At 48.1% G+C, this 16226-nt stretch overlaps 4 protein-coding genes across 4 annotated transcripts; 3 read left to right on the forward strand and 1 right to left on the reverse strand.

Annotated features, from left to right (window-relative positions):
* Positions 1-2455: 2455 nt before the first annotated feature.
* AO090001000213 (uncharacterized protein) lies at positions 2456-3998 on the reverse strand (the record flags this gene model as incomplete). Its single annotated transcript, XM_001818706.3, has 2 exons — positions 2456-2896; positions 2961-3998. 2 exons carry the CDS (start codon positions 3996-3998, stop codon positions 2456-2458), a joined length of 1479 nt encoding a protein of 492 aa, XP_001818758.3.
* Positions 3999-9139: 5141 nt separating this feature from the next.
* Positions 9140-10447, forward strand: AO090001000214 (class II DAHP synthetase family protein; the record flags this gene model as incomplete). Its single annotated transcript, XM_001818707.1, has 1 exon — positions 9140-10447. One exon carries the CDS (start codon positions 9140-9142, stop codon positions 10445-10447), a length of 1308 nt encoding a protein of 435 aa, XP_001818759.1.
* Positions 10448-11151: 704 nt separating this feature from the next.
* AO090001000215 (allantoate permease family MFS transporter) lies at positions 11152-12937 on the forward strand (the record flags this gene model as incomplete). The annotated part of the gene is made up of 5 exons (XM_001818708.3): positions 11152-11337; positions 11401-11437; positions 11519-11614; positions 11670-12644; positions 12705-12937. The coding sequence occupies 5 exons, from the start codon at positions 11152-11154 to the stop codon at positions 12935-12937; spliced, it is 1527 nt and encodes a 508-aa protein (XP_001818760.1).
* Positions 12938-13994: 1057 nt separating this feature from the next.
* On the forward strand, positions 13995-15063 carry AO090001000216 (isopenicillin N synthase family dioxygenase; the record flags this gene model as incomplete). Its single annotated transcript, XM_001818709.1, has 2 exons — positions 13995-14679; positions 14738-15063. The coding sequence occupies 2 exons, from the start codon at positions 13995-13997 to the stop codon at positions 15061-15063; spliced, it is 1011 nt and encodes a 336-aa protein (XP_001818761.1).
* Positions 15064-16226: the final 1163 nt, after the last annotated feature.

A 16226-nucleotide genomic window follows, 5' to 3' on the forward strand; every position in this document is an offset into this window, starting at 1 on the left:
GTTGAAGCTGCTACTGACAACCCAAACCTCGAAACCCGCAAAGTTATATAACATCCACAATCCCATTTTACACCTGCCTATCTACCACCCAACTCCATCCGCGACCATGAACCACCGCCCCCGTTTGCCAATCTCACCATGCAACTAAGCCTCTCAACGGTAATTCCACTGCATCCCAAGACCTGCAGCCACAAAACACACGAGACCGATCCAGGAAAGTCCGAGCATAAGCCGAGCTGATTGGCCCCCATCCGCGATCAGGATCCACGATATGCAGTTTCCGGGGTCTAGATCTCCAGATCGCGCCGAGATTACTATCGGTGCAAGGTGTGAAAACGTGTTTTCCCCGGTCAGGTCGGGGTTTAGGTGTCCCTGCACCGCCTCAGATCTTCGAAGCGTTGCCTGGGACACATGGGTGCCTCGTGGCTCGCTGATTTGATTGTTATTTGTTGTTTAAACGCGCGAACACGTGGTTGGTTTCCTTTATGTGACTGTTGTCGCGTCTATTCGCTGTAGTACTTGGGGTTGGATCTACTGGTACTGGATTAACCTTTTCTACTGTTCACTTGGTGGTAGGACCCTAGACGACAATGGGGACGATAACACTAGTAATGCTCGATTCATGAGTATACAAGCGCTTACCTTCGGCTGAGTGTGATGATTAATTCTATATATGTCATAATTAGGATATCTTCATCTGATCAAGTAAACCTACGCACAGATACTCGAACCCAAGCCGACACATAAATAAAATTAAACGAGCCAGAAAACTCGAATTGACTTTGTCAACCAAACCTAAGAGACATCCTACGTAAATCTAAGCCAAGCATAACCTGGTAGCGATGATCATCACCGAGCACGCAAGAACAACTCATCAACCTTAGCACGGGTTAGAACTTAGTGGGGATGAAAGAAGCGAACAGTGCACAAACGGGACGCTCGTATGCCTCACATACAGGCGCGGTCAAAGCGATATGCACAGCTGAAACATGCACTAGTGAGTAGCTCATATAGATACGATGTAGTATTCAACCATGTGGTCGTCCTTTGCAAGAATCAGTGTTGAGGGCACTAATTTGGGGCTAGTTCGACAGGGTTTCGGCGTTGGGGGCGTCCATGCAGGACATTCGTCTCCGTTGTGCCGGGTTGCAGAACCCTAGTAGTTAACGTCGGAGTTTATGTCCTGCGTACATCAACGGTTCGTGGGTCTGCTAAGGGGGCGGAAATTAAGACTCTTGCCAATCGTCATTTCCCACGTGTGGGTTAGTTTGGGATCCTCATGCTGGTCATATCCCTGTAAAACATGTGGTAGAATGGCCGGGGGACTTTTTCCTGGTCATATACTTCCTTGTTATATTAATCAATTTGGATCTTGTGGGTAGGTCCTTTCTGTAGATAATGAACGAATATACGCTAAGGGATTCGGCCTACTCTAGTAGTAGCTGATAAGAGTGGCATAGAGTGACTAAAACCTGGCACATTGTAGTGCCCGATATATATGTCTCGGAAGACATACAAGCATGCTACATATCTCAATACACTTAGGTAACAATCCCACAAAGATATAGGTAGCGGTAAGTGGTATCATATCTATCTTCTGTTTTTAGATATGTTCATGCTGTAGAAGCATAAACACCATATACCACTTTTGGATCTCACGGTCAAAGTCCGACTATGTGTATAGGCTGAGTATTAGTCTTCCTCACAATCCCGTCAGAATCTTCGTCATCTAGTATGTAATAATTACTCCGTGCATAAGCAGCAATTAGCCATGCTGACAGCGGAAAACGTGGACAAGGAAGCACAAGTGTAACGGTCAGAGCCCTAGGATCCGGATCCCAGGATGGCCGCTGCAGATCGCAACCGTCGCTACCGCTATTACTTGGTGCTACTGGTAGAGGGAATATGAAGGATCGGTGTGTCTGAAATTTTTATGACACCTTAAAAAAAAAAAAAAAAAAAAGGGCAGGTCTGAATTGGATGAGTGTATGTTTTTTCAGACAAGACTGCCAGGTCTAATGTTCAAGTATAGGAAGGACTACAAGTCGTTGAAAAATTTTCAAGAGATACGGATCAATGTCCCACCCGTCTTGACCACCATGAAACCCCTCGGAAAGGCACGTTCCTTTGACCAAAAATGTCCGTGGCCAATAGGCGCGGTCTATGCAGAAGATAAACTATACCACTTCAATCAGACACACGTGGTGACCATATGAGTCCGAGTTGACCCACGGCAGTCTTACGGACAGGTAATTGGACTAATTAAGGAGCGGAAAAGTCATAGTACGTTTTGTAGGAATCTAGCTAATAGGGTAGCATATGAATATACCCTTATTATAGAAATTGCGTATCAACAACCCGCCCTATTCATCGATCTGTGTACAGATGAAACCGTGTATATCCATGATGCAAAATTCGAGACAACTAAAGAAAGCTAGTATATTGCGGCCGTAAATCATAAATCACCAAGGGAATCACCCTTCGGGGCAACCTTAGCACATGCGAAAATCAGTCGAGTAACGGGCAACAGCGTAGAAGCATCCAAGGTCCCTGCCTTGTCTTGCTCTAACAGCTCGCGCAATGTTCGGGCCACAGGAGGACTGTTGGCCGGCCGACGCATTGCGTGCTCACGAGCTATCGCCCACTCCTCTTCGTCGCAACAGCGCCACATATGCTCCGTGGCTGGAAGGGGGAGTTGGAGGACGATGTCGTCGCCAAGGGGTTCAAAGTACTGTTCATTGAGTAAACGGGCCTTTGCCCCGAGGATGTTTATCATGTTAACAAAGAAGAAGTTCCGACGGAGAGATTCAGCATATTTCCACCGGTTCCAATCAGTCTCGTCGTTGTGGTGGGTCAAGAGCTTTTCCTGATGCATCTTGTATAGCCGACGAGCCATCTGTGATTGGTTAGCATAGTAGTCCCGAGTACAAGTGGAGAGAACATTTATATAGACTGCTTACCTTCATCAAAAAGGAACTGTGCAACTCGGCCGCTCGCTCATTTTCCTCGCGGCGCTTGTCATTGATCTCCTTCGGGACTTGAGGCCGGACAATAGCTGCGGGCAAGAAATTATCTCCAAAGAGGCCCAGAATCTGGTACAGGCACACTGCGTGTACTGCGGCTAGACATGTCTCTGGGGTGTCGACGTGCTTGTGGAAGTTGCGAACGAGCTTGTCGCGTTCTTCGTTAATCATGCGATCTACGAACCCATAGCTCGACTCGACTGAACTGGCATGTGCCGATACACAGGCCAAAGCGATTCCCATGGGTTCGGCCATGCCGCCCATCGAGCAACGGTACAGACGATGATGTACAAATGGCGACCAGAACTCCCGCTCTAGGATCATACCCGGATAATCGCGGAGCACCGTGAACAAATCTCGGTAGGTTTCATCGTAATCTCGCATAGCAAAGGGACCGACCTTCGGGACAAAGTGGTAGCCAAGAGTCAACCGCGGAGAATGGTCACCGCGGAGCAGTCCCTGTGTAGGATCGTTCTCCTCCCCACGAGAGGAACTGTCCCGATAATGGCTATCTGAGGAAGAGGATGATAAGGATGGAACATTGTAAGGAGAGTTGGCGTTGTAGGAATTTGCTGTCAATGCCCCTGGTTGGGGAGCATCTAACGGTCCCACTGGCTTGGAGATCTCATGGAGGGGCAAGAAGTACGATGATCCTGGGTTGGTGGACTCGTCCATGGCGCCGGCGAAGGTATTCCCGACAGACATGGGATCAGTCAACGGCGTGTAGTCGTCGCCCCAGGGAAGAGAACCACCGGGGCTAAACAGAGACCCGTCCAACGCCCGCACCATAGAGTCCATACTTGTGGTCCCAAATGGGTTCCACCCTGTTGCCGACATTGGGTCAAAGTGGGTAGGTGTGGTGGTATTGCATTGTTGTCCGGTCACGGAAAGCGGATGAGAGCCATTTGGGCCCGAATGAGGTACGTCGTCCAACGCCATGGCCGAGGAGGTATCCGAAATCCCATTCCGGTCCATGACGTTTGGGGAATTTGTCGATTGACCTGATCTAGATGAAGCGACCGAGGCGGATGACGTAGGAGGAGTGTCTTGAGGATCAGCGATCCGAGGAGGCAAGGATGTCGGGGGATAGTGGCATGCTGTCCCCATTTGGACGCAACGAGCGCACGCGGGTCGAGTCATCGAGCACCGCAGCTTCTTCTGCGCGCATATTTCGCAGGATTTGCGTTTCGATAGGCGTTCTTGTCCGGCAGTCTTGATACACCGTCGTCGGTGTCGGTCGCGCAGGTCGCCTGTGTGCCGTTAGTTATGCCCACTGGAAATACAGACAACGCAATGTCTCTGCGTCTCTCTATACATTGTATGCTCTAGAAGGGCTGCGTACGTCGACTGTAAGTCTTGTTGCAAATACCGCACCTAAAATCCCCCGACTGCGGTCCAACGCCGTTCTCCGGCAGCTGTGACGTAGTTGCTGGGCCTTCTGGACTTGAGATGGTTGACATTGTTTCCTCCACCGAATGCATTTCAAGCTTAAAACTCATTGGATCCTCTTCGAAAGCCACCATTGAGGGTCCTTGCGTGGCAAGCAACAGTACATGTGCGCGAATAGCGCAACTGGTCTGGGCAGCGGAAGGAGGGGAATATGAGACCAAATGCCAAGCAGTTCGGAAGAGATATGAAATACGGTTGGAGTAGGCCGAGACTAAGGTCGAACCCTCAGGCAAAAGAGAAATTTGGGAAAGAGACAAAGAGACAAAGGAAGTCTAATAGAGAAAAAACACGAGGGAGCGCGGGGATAAGTATGGGCAGCGAAGAAGATAGCTCGGGATCTAACCTTGAGCAGCACAGTTTAATCAGTCAGGCTTTTCTTTTGGCATGGCCTGTTTGACCCCAATCCTGGTTTAGGATTCCAATCCTTCTCTCGGGCTGACCATAAGCTAATCATGATTAATATTATTCTGCACGCCGCCAGACGATCTATCAGGTTAATTTCCTCTTTGTCGTCTTACGAATTTTAATCCGTCATTTATTATGTTTTCCTTCTTTTTTTTTTTTTTTTTTTTTTTTTACCGAGTTTAGACTTTCAGCTGCCCCTCTTGACTTTCGGAGGCGTTTGATGATATGCGCGGCTGATGCTCGCTAACGGACAATCTACTCGCTTGGCTTGAATCCTCGGCGTTGCAGGATGAGAGATCTCGATAAACGAGGGCTTTAATTACACTCCTGACCGGTGAGGACAACAGACTCGTGGTGGTGAAAGTGTCGGGACGTCTTCTTCTTTCTTTTTCTTTTGTTGTTTTGTTCTCAGCTGGAACCCTAATGCAACATCCATCTATCTGGCAGCAAGAGTAAGCGAGGTTGCAAACCCACTGCGACATCCCTGCACATGCTGAACCAGAGTCGTATCAGTCTAGACAGAAGTAGGAGAAGACCAGAACTAATTAATACTAGGGGGGAACAAGGGGCTGGAAGAAGGAGACGACCGTTATTCGCTGGTTAATCTTCTCGCTCACCTGTCGAAATGCACGGCCATTAGCGCCTGCGCTAAAAGACGATAATTTAGCAGCTCGGCAAGCGTTATCTTTTCTCCCGCTGGACGTTGACAAGGAGGCAGCTCCTGGTTCCAGTGTCCCCCAGTTGGGTTGACCCTGGCGGGGATGCTATCTTCCTGGCACTTCATTCTGCTCTTAATTCTCTTCATTATGCACCTGGCGTTCCCGTGGTTCTTGTGTGTTCTTTGTTCTCGGCCCATGAGAATTAAATTGTTACCTCGGGTTAGGGCCGGGAATCCGAACCAACCCAAAACGGGACGCCCCGTGCTATACGGCAATCGCCGCAATACGCTTTCGACCCTTCTTCTCAGGCAAAGTATGTCCCGCCGATGCATTTTAGGAACGGGGATCAGTGCGGGAGCACATCGGGGACTGATCATTCGTGGATGTACACGGGCAGAGCGACGTGCGGAATGATCCGTCCGTTGATCCAGCCGCAGCAGATGAAACCCTAAGACCTAAAGTAGCAGATACTGGAGTAAATCAAGTGGGACTCTTCCCACGAGTGGATCCAGCAACCAACTGCGATCCACACCTCGGACAATACAGCTAGGCCGCCAGATACAAGTTGAGACCGGTTGTTCTATTCCAAGTACGCAGTACTTATGTGTCCGTCCGGCCGAAAAACCTCAGGCAACCAGAACCAAGCGATACGAAGTGTGTCGGAGACTCGTCCCTCGTTACAATGTACCCGTATGATAGGCTGACCCCTCAGGTGCAACAGCAATCAAGGATCAGTTTGCCATGGGTTGCAGGACTGTACGTGAGAGATCAAAACCGTCAACGTTAGCGTCGAGACTGCAGGGCCGGACCCAACCACTGTGTCAATGGCGGAATTAAAATTTAAAATTTGTGTCTCTCGGCATTTTCTCTTGCCCCTTTTTTATTTTATTGGGTTTTATTCTTGGCCGTGCAATTTAAAAACTGTCGATGCCAACCAGTCTCTGAGTTGAAGGACTAGCGATTTGGACAGCGTGGCGTGAACACACGTGAGGAAGACGCCCCAGAGCGTAATGAAGATGCCGATACTGACTGGACTTGTCGCTACATAATTCCTGGACAAGAATAGCTCCGCTATGGGGTCCCATTTCTCTGCAGATGAGAGACTCGGAGCGATCTGGTAGGCTAAATTGCTTGGAAGGCTCGACATTCATTGCCAAGATTTGGGTAAGCGGCAGTGCCATCCACTGCATCTATCGTTATCCCCCCCTCTATGTCTAGCCCTACATGGCCAATGACGATCGACATCAATCTCCAGAAATAGGCATTGCTGGGTCAATAACGCCGCCTGTCGGTGTCATGCCGAACAACCATGTTGAACAATCGATCCATGATACGTCCACTGGAACTGATGCGCCACAGCACGAGCCAATCCAGCACAGGGGATATACGGAGTACGAGGCTCAAGGGCCATTAGTGGATAAGAACCTGGCGGACCAACCCGCACAAGGTGGGACTGACAAGACGAAATCGACGTCTGTAATGTATTGACAGTTTACTCCCATCGCTGTCTGGTGGACGTGGATACGATCGTCAGCCCGTTCCCAGCGATAAGGCAAGACTCGCATTCAGTGCACGTGTCTGCCCCTCCATCACGTTATCGAGAATGAGAACAACCCAACAGCTGGTTTCGGCTCGTAGTTCGATATTCTAGTATACATGAGAATGTCTGTATGGTTGACAATATCCCCGAATCGAACCGAGTGTGCATGTACATTGATGGAGACGGGATACTGCCAAGCAAGATCGCCAATCCAGGAGGGAATACTTGACAATATAGTTGGGAATGCTCAAGTGCTTGGCACATCATTTCAAGCATTTCAACTTCACGCGCCGAAAGACCGATAACGTCTCTTGTGGCCGACATTGTGGATTTGTTCGTGAGCCCGTGAGAAGCACTAGAAAGGTCCTCGGAGTTGCTCTCGAGACCAAATTGGTCCGATATATACTTGGCCGTATCTAGAAAGATCGGCACTGTTCAGAGAAACCAGACCAATTGAACGGACGTACTTTCTAACGGGGGGATCAAGTGTCATGTCAGCTCAAACAAGATCTAGGTGGGGGGGGGGGGGGGGGGGAAGAAAAGCACGGGTCCGGCACTTTGTCAAGCACCGATGGGGCTCGAGGATGGTCAAATTTGTTGCACGCCCAGAAAATAAACTCTCAGGGTACGCACAGATAATGAAGGACAAAGATCCGTTGAGTCCGATCGTAGATATACGAAGCAAATTATCCACGCTGCTGGTCAGGCGTATACCAAGCAATACGGTTGGCCTGGGATGGCGTCGATATACGCCACATGGCATCAAGCACAAATCAAGCCCCCGGTGATTATCTTACTGGCAATAAAAGATTCCTCAAGAACATAAAAGTACCCTCCGCTGAAAGGTTAGCGAGGTTAGCGCAATTACATCGCATCCGCGGGGCTATTTGGTGTCTTGGCTGCACAATAGGCTGGCCGTTGGAAGGGATTTACTGCGAAAACCGGAAATGCTTCTTACATTAGGAATGCAGTTTAGCAGAACAAAGTGTCTGACAAAATTTTGTATATTTTATTTAGGGCGTCGCTCATGTAACTGTTACTAGAGACCACAGATCGTAGTCCCCCGGAGAATAAATGCGGCGCGTATTGCCCACGCCTACATACAATACGCAGATCTATGACTTAATCTCTTACTAGTTGCCCCGTAAGGTGTTATAAACGCTATGCAAACCTAATTATCCACGCGACTTCCAGGGGTCGGACTTAGGGTGCATTATTGCATCTTGATGCATCTTGCATAGCCCAGTGGAGCCTAATCCTGTCTTCAGGCATGGTATCGCAGAAAGGTTGGACCCGGAGCAAAGCGGGAGACGTGCATAGTTAGTGGGACAGCAACGCCCCGCGCAGGAACTATAAAACAAGCAAACGAATTGAGTTGAGTCTCTATGTTGAAGGATTCGAAGGATGCACGCTACGTGCTGATTTCCTTCTAACGACAAGTGTCGGAACTGTATGTGAAAACAGATGGAGGAGGGATTGTATCACTCTGTCTATAGGAACTATATGAATATAGTGCTCTGACTGGCTATTCAACTCGCTGACTTCAAGCAAATGTTTCAGCTGTTGCTTATTCCAGAAATGTTGGATCGGAGATTATCCACAATTGAGACTCGGCGATGACATGTTTGAGTTTGATTAACTGGACATGGTTGCGAAAATCTGGATACTCGGGGGAAGCTTCTTGTTTTACCATGAAAGAAGCCTGTGAATAACTATACTTTCTGTAAACTATTTTAATTTTACCTCGACGTTCGGTGTTGTCTGCACTCACCCACAGCACAATAAGCATTATCAAGATTTGTAATGGTCGAGAAGGCGCCACTGACACCGTTGGGACACCAGTCCAAAGGACTTTAGATATACATATAAAGGTCTTCGCGAACCACTCAATATTTTGTCTAGTCCATAGCGATCGAGGAATACATAGAACTCTTATAATAATAATCAATATATGAAAGTTACATCTGCGGTCATATTGTTATTTCTGAATAAGGCTCAGAAGGTAACTGTGGAACCTGACCTCTACAGCTCAAAACGTCAACAGCCTTGTCCATCTTGCTACCATGACACATCATATACACGACACCTGGACCCCTCAGTCCTGGTCCAGAAAGCCAGTGGTCGCTCAGGATGTAGAGTACGATGACCCAAAAGCTTTAGAATCGGTCATTAACACCCTATCCACCCTACCTGCGCTTGTCAACCCGATGAAGATCGAAATTGCCCGCAAGAGCTTTGCAGCCGCAGCACGAGGCAAGGCATTTATAATCCAAGGGGGTGACTGTGCAGAAAGCTTCGACGACGTACACCCGCATGCTATCCAACAGAAGGTCAAACTCCTGCAGGAGCAGTCTCATCTTCTTGGACAAGGACTTAATCTGCCCATCATAACAGTGGGACGAATTGCTGGCCAGTACGCAAAGCCCCGGTCGTCTCCGTTGGAGACTTTGGAAGACGGTACTTTAACTCACACTTTTCGCGGGCACAATATCAACGGCCCTGGTGTGGAAGAGAGACGCCCTGACCCGTATCGTCTGCTTCTGGGAGACTTTTATTCAAGGACGACCTTGGAAATGATCAGACATACTCAATCTACGCCCTCTACCACGGGTAAAACTTTCGTCCCGGCGCCGAGCTCCTTCCCCTTGACCCCTGAAGAGACAGACGTTACCCCGTTAGAGACACCAACTGGGACTATCTTCACGTCGCATGAAGCGCTTCACCTTCCATACGAAAGTGCTATGACCCGCGATCGTTACAACACCTCGGCCAGTTTTATCTGGATCGGTGAACGCACACGGCAATTGGACGGGGGTCATGTCGAATACATCCGTGGCCTGCGTAATCCTATTGGGGTCAAGATTGGGCCAAACACTGGCAGTTCAACACTGATCGCGCTACTCAATACCATCTGTCCTGAGCCGCACCTGTTAGAGAACATTGGTCGAGTGACGATCATCACGCGGCTTGGTGCAGATAAGGTCACTACTGTTCTTCCCCCTCTCATCAAAGCCGTTCAGGAAGCCGGCCACACGCCCGTCTGGATGTGTGATCCTTGCCACGGGAATACACAGACTTCGGAGGCAGGTCTGAAGACACGCCATGTAGGATGCATGCTACTAGAAGCTATCGGGACATACCAAGCACATCGAGAGAACCACTCTTTGCTGGGAGGGTTGCACCTCGAACAGACGGGAGATTTCGTAACTGAGTGCCAAGACGACGATACTTTAGACACAGAGAGCAATTTGAGCAGTAATTACCACACATTATGCGACCCACGCCTATCCCATGTCCAAGCGTTGAGTCTAGTTCGGCAGTTTGTGGATTTTGTGCGCAGCTGGGAAAGGAAAGAAAAGCTTGGATATTAATCACGGTTACGAGTACTACCTAACGCATACTACTTTACAATCAAACGGTATTGATTTCGGCTTTCTAGCGCTTTGAATCGGTTATTTTTGTGCAATAATGGGATTTTCTTCACAGGCTTTTACGTCTTACATGCTTTTCCCAATGTTGCTATTACTCGAAATAAACTTCACCGTTGCAGTTCTCTGGCGGACTAAAGAATCCTACATGAAAAGTATGATGATCACTACAGTAAAATAGCCATTAGCCGAGTTAATTTTAGCGATCATGTTGAATTTTTTACAAGTTAGGTTACCAGTGGCTCAAGCCGCCAGCGGCTCACCAAGAAACCCTCAGGACCCATTTTCCTTTTCCGCGAAACCGACTCCACAACGGCGCATGAACTAAAATATGACGACAGGGGGGCAGACCAATGGAGAGGGAGAAAATATAACAGTGTCTAAGGAGACAAATAAGCAAGCCCAGTCCGAATCTAGGCCAAGATCCGTGCCATTACATCGCTTTTCGCGAGGGAAATCTCATCAGCAGCTGCCACCTAGGGCTGTACATGACACCCAGGAATGTCCGAAGAAGGCCCCCGCCATGCCAGACAATGGATCTGTTAAATCTCAGTGTGGTCCATCTGAATGATAGAGTTTCAATTTTCCTCTGACTGATGTGTGGTGCACATGCTCGTTGAATTGAGCTTAGTGGGTTCTTCGCCTGAATGAAGCCCGCCGAGACGGAGGTCGTCAATATCATGGCGGAACAAGTAGTTGTTTGCCCTAAACTTTCCACGAATGAAGATGAGGCGATGCGCGCGTTCGATAACGGGCGAGACCTTGACGTTCGAGACATAGATGATGCTACTAATGCTAGGTTGCTGAAAGTTATCGATAAGAACTTATTACCCGTGTGTTTATCCCCTGGAATTTGGCTTCTGGCTGTTGCTAAGGGTTTATCGCCTACCTTGTAGTTATTATGTTTGATCTACGGTCTCAACTTTGTGGACAGTAAGACTGGCCTTTTGAATTCCCTTTCTCTCCCAGTTTTCTCAGTAGACATATCGATATGCTGATGTTTACTGTGGACAGAAACCACGCTGTCATATGCTAGCGTGATGGGTTTACAGACAGACCTCAACCTCCAAGGCAACGAATATCAATGGTTGGGGAGTATATTCTACTTTGGTAGGTCTGAGTTTTGCTGTTGGTTACCTGCCATACATTTCACTCATCCTGTTAGGTTATATACTCGTCGAGTATCCTAGTAGTTACCTTATGCAACGGTTCCCACTGGCAAAATACTCATCATTCAATATAATCCTCTGGGGAGTGACACTTACCTGCTTCGCTGCGGTAAACAACTTTGCCGGTGCTGCCACGGTCCGGTTCTTCCTCGGGGTCTTTGAAGCAGTAGTCACGCCAGGATTCACCACCTTAACTTCACGATGGTACACAAAACATGAGCAAGGCCGCCGCGTCGGCTTCTGGTTCAGCTGCAACGGGGTTGCAAATGTTGTCGGTGGTCTAATCGCGTACGGGATATCCCGAGGCGTAGAGCAACACGGGGCTTCTATACAGCCATGGCGGATTCTATTCTTAAGCTTCGGTCTATTCACAATAGCCGTCGGCATGGCATTTCTATATTATGTACCAGATAACCAGTGGAACTGTCGATTCCTGAGTCCGGCAGACCGTGTCTTAGCCGTGCAACGCATCCGTGGCAACCAACAGGGAATCGGAAACAGGCATTTCAAAATGTACCAGTTCAAAGAGGCGCTGACGGATCCCATAACCTGGGCGTTCGCGTTCTTCGGCATTGCCGTGAATATCCCCTTTGGGGGTATCACGACGTTCTTCTCACAGATAATCCGCAATTCCGGGTATACCTCACAGCAGAGTTTGCTCTACGCCACGCCGGGAGGGGCTTTCCAGACGATTGTCGTGATTCTGAACGGGATTATCAGTGACCGCTTACAACAACGCATTTATGTCAGTTTTGTTGGCATGATCATTGGCCTGCTGGGTGCCATTCTCTTGGCCGCGTTGCCGTTAAGTAACAGTCCAGGTCGATTGGCCGCTTACTTTCTCACGCAAGCCAGCCCGACCGCATTTATCGCGTTATTATCTTTTATCTCGACGAATGTAGCTGGTGCAACTAAGAAGACTACCGTAGGAGCCATTTATATGGTCGCATATTGCGTTGGGAACATCATAGGTAAGAAAAGCCTACCAAGGCTGAACGCCGTGTGCAACGACATACTGACACAAGAAATAGGGCCCCAGACCTTCCAACAAAGTGATGCGCCTCGATACATCCCGGCTGAGATTGGCATCTGCTGCTGCTGGGGAGCATGTCTGCTTGACCTTTTCTTGATTAGATATCTGTATTGTAAACGGAACGCTGAAAAGGCGAGGATTCGGTCTGCGCCTGGATATGAAAAGGCAGAGAAGTCAGAATTCAAAGACTTGACTGATCGTGAGAATCCAGAGTTGGTATATGTGGTCTAGATGCTATGGTTTATGTGCACAAAGACTTTCTATAGAATGATAAGAAATGTACATACTTGCACTTTTTCTCCGGTAGAGCAACTGCCTCCGAACTAGACTAAATTATCCCGCGCTTGTTTCATTCATTCCCTAGCCTATAGAGCCAAGTATAGCGTCGAGGCTTGAGCGAATGTGTGCCGAGAATCCTCGGCGGAGTTAGGATGTATGTGGGGATCTGTGCTCTCGGAGGTATGTTGTCTTGCGGTCAATGGGAGATCATAGCAGAGGCATATTATGAAAATCATTGTTTGCTTTTGTTTTTTCTTTGGCTTGTGAGAATATTTAATTTTGCAGTAGTATCTATGACTAATTTTACAAAATCTTGGATATTCTCCATGGCTTCATGACAAGCCCTTCTGGTTTACGTTGTCTTGCGCTTGTGGGGTACTGTCAATCAACAAAATTCTCCAAGCGATGAGGTAGTAGTAACTCAACTTGCCCTGATGATCATATTTTAGGATATTGCAAAGGAGGGTATACCAAACCTTCCCATAAAAGCTCAGACAGCAACTCATCCCGTAAACGATGAACCCCTGGACCAGTGTCTACTAATTTCCAAGTCGGACTACGGTGGACATGGCAGGACAACCATGTGTCCATGTGCCCCGAGCGTCCCTATCCACAGTGCCGGATCAGAGCTAATTGAAGTTTATTCCGCGTGGCTGCCACCTTACTGTTACGGCTCCAATATCATAAGATTTCGGCGCGGAGTGGATCGTCTGTGCCCTGTCCATCAACCTCTGCATATTCATCATGGCCGGAGGGTATAGGCAACACTTCGGATGTCCGTACGAGTATTCGCGGAGTATGGTGTTTGGTGATGGATGTCAGGAGGAAAATGGACTTCACATACAACCTCATGAATGCTTATAAAACACATTCGATGTCTCGATGTATGTAAATATCATCAACAGCCAAAGCATCACAATCATAATCACAAGAGCCGAAAAGCAACAAGAGTCACTATAGTCTCTATCATATAAATCATCTTCCAAGCTAACATTATCCAACATTCATAATGTCTACTCCAATCTTCCCCGTCATCGACTACTCTCGCATCATCTCCTCCAACCCTATGATCGCAGCCCAAGAGAAAGACAAGCTGTTCCAATCCTTCAAAGACGTCGGCTTTATCTACCTCAAGGGCTTCAACTTTCCCCCAGAGTTCATCGACACCCTCTTCTCCCATCTCCACAAGTTCTTCTCTCTCCCGGAGGAACAGAAGCTCGCCATCGAGGGCGGCGAAAAACAAGCCTTCCGCGGCTGGTTCGCTCCCGCTCGTACAGCCAAGAACCCCGAGAAAGCCGACCAGAAAGAAGCATTCGGTTTGGGAAATGACAAGGATGAAACGAGGCCAAACCGCTGGCCGAGCAACTGGCCTGAGTTCCGCCGTGACTTCACAACTTTCTACGAGGAGTGCTACAAGATGCATCTAGAGTTGCTGCGCGCATTGACGGAGAAAGTTGGCCTGGACCGCGAGTCTCTCATCCCTTCCGTCAAAGCCAAGGACTGCTACAGTGCCTTGTTACACTACTACGAGACTTCGTTGGAGAGCTTTGATACTCGCGTGCGTTCTGCGCCGCATACCGACTTCGGAACCCTGACCTTGCTGTTCAATGATAGCAATGGCGGCCTGCAAGTGAAGAATCAGGAAGGACAATGGGTCGATGCGCCTCCCATGCGCGGTCATGCCATCGTTAATGGTAAGATACTACCCTTTACTTATATACTCAATGATCTGGACATTAATAAGAGAAATAGTGGGCGACCTCCTCTCTCGCTGGTTCAACGGTCAATTAAAATCCACTCAACACCGGGTCGTTCAGCCTCCAGCGGAGACCCGCGAGACTGAAAATGGTACAACCACTGTCATACCTTCAAGATATGCCATTGCCTGGTTTGGCCACCCCAACCGCGACGCAGTCGTCGAGCCTCTGAAGGAATGCGTTACCGCTGAGTGGACGCAGAAGTTCAAGGCAGTGGTCGCTGGGAAGCATGTCAAGGAGCGCATGGCTCGACTATTGGAGCACGGCTATTTGCCTGAGAAGTGGACCGATGATATGCACCGCAAGCCTATTGCTGTTTGACTAAAGTGCTTTGTGTTTTTGCATCGGTTGGCGTTTGCTTGCATATAAGTATAGTCTTCGGAGTCTGGGGCTTACCTTTTTATAATGATGCTACGATACCCACTTAATAACAAACCTATGGTCTATGTGAAACGTAATTCAACTGCATATATTGTCATAATTTAGAACAATCGTAAACTGAGTTCATAACTATTTCGCTTAGCGAAATCCTCCAGACAAGCCATGATCGACCTCGCTTGCATCTTATGATCAAATTACTCGAGCTATGCCTCTCATTCTTGGTCAGCTCAATTTTATTTCTCGATTGTCATATGCCATGTTAGAGATCTAGCCCTAGACATGTCGATATTAGGGCAATCCACAGGTATCAATTGACCTGTCGCAAACGCCTTAGTCGGTTTCGAATTTGAATATTATATTACCAAGTCCGCAACATATTGCCTTCTTTCGAAATCATGACAAGCCGAAGGCAATCAGCCATTATCTAAAAAGATCTTTGCAACTCTACATTTATTATACCTCAAAGGCCCATCCACATATCAGGCTCAATAATACTCCTGTTCCTTTTCGGTAATGATAGTTTTAACCGGGTATATGTCATGCCAACATAACTACGCATAGTATTGGAAGCTTAGCATCTTGCACGCATCCTACTATTCTGCTAAAGAAGCTTAAATATCCAACCTTAGTCTATCACTCACTCCAAAATCCCATCGGAAATTAACGCTAGCTAGTTGAAGACTTCTCCAAGCTCTAATACCAATTATATTAGAGGCCCGTCCTACGAACTAAGAACAGTCCACAGCATTCCCCAACACTGCCACATTCCACCCCAAAGTCGAATTGTCACCACAAAAAAGTCCATCTCAGCTAAGACGGCGCGAGAAACGGAGATAGCAGCCGAGAGTCCGAACAATACACATCCAATCGACTTACCAGCTGCCTAAAACAGAGCAGATCATCGATGAGAACTGCAGAATACCGAATCCGGGTATAGTCAAAAGTCAGTAATGCTGAGCCACCACCAAATCTGGGTGTAATACAGGGTGATATTCAACGTAATTCTTGGCCTTACCGACCGGGACGGATCGGAGTAGACAGAATCCTTGCAGATACGAATACAGTACACCATATCTCGCCGTGTCTATTTCTCAGATGGTTTT

This window comes from Aspergillus oryzae, chromosome 2 (genome assembly GCF_000184455.2).
Source record: "Aspergillus oryzae RIB40 DNA, chromosome 2".
Lineage (NCBI taxonomy): Eukaryota > Fungi > Ascomycota > Eurotiomycetes > Eurotiales > Aspergillaceae > Aspergillus > Aspergillus oryzae.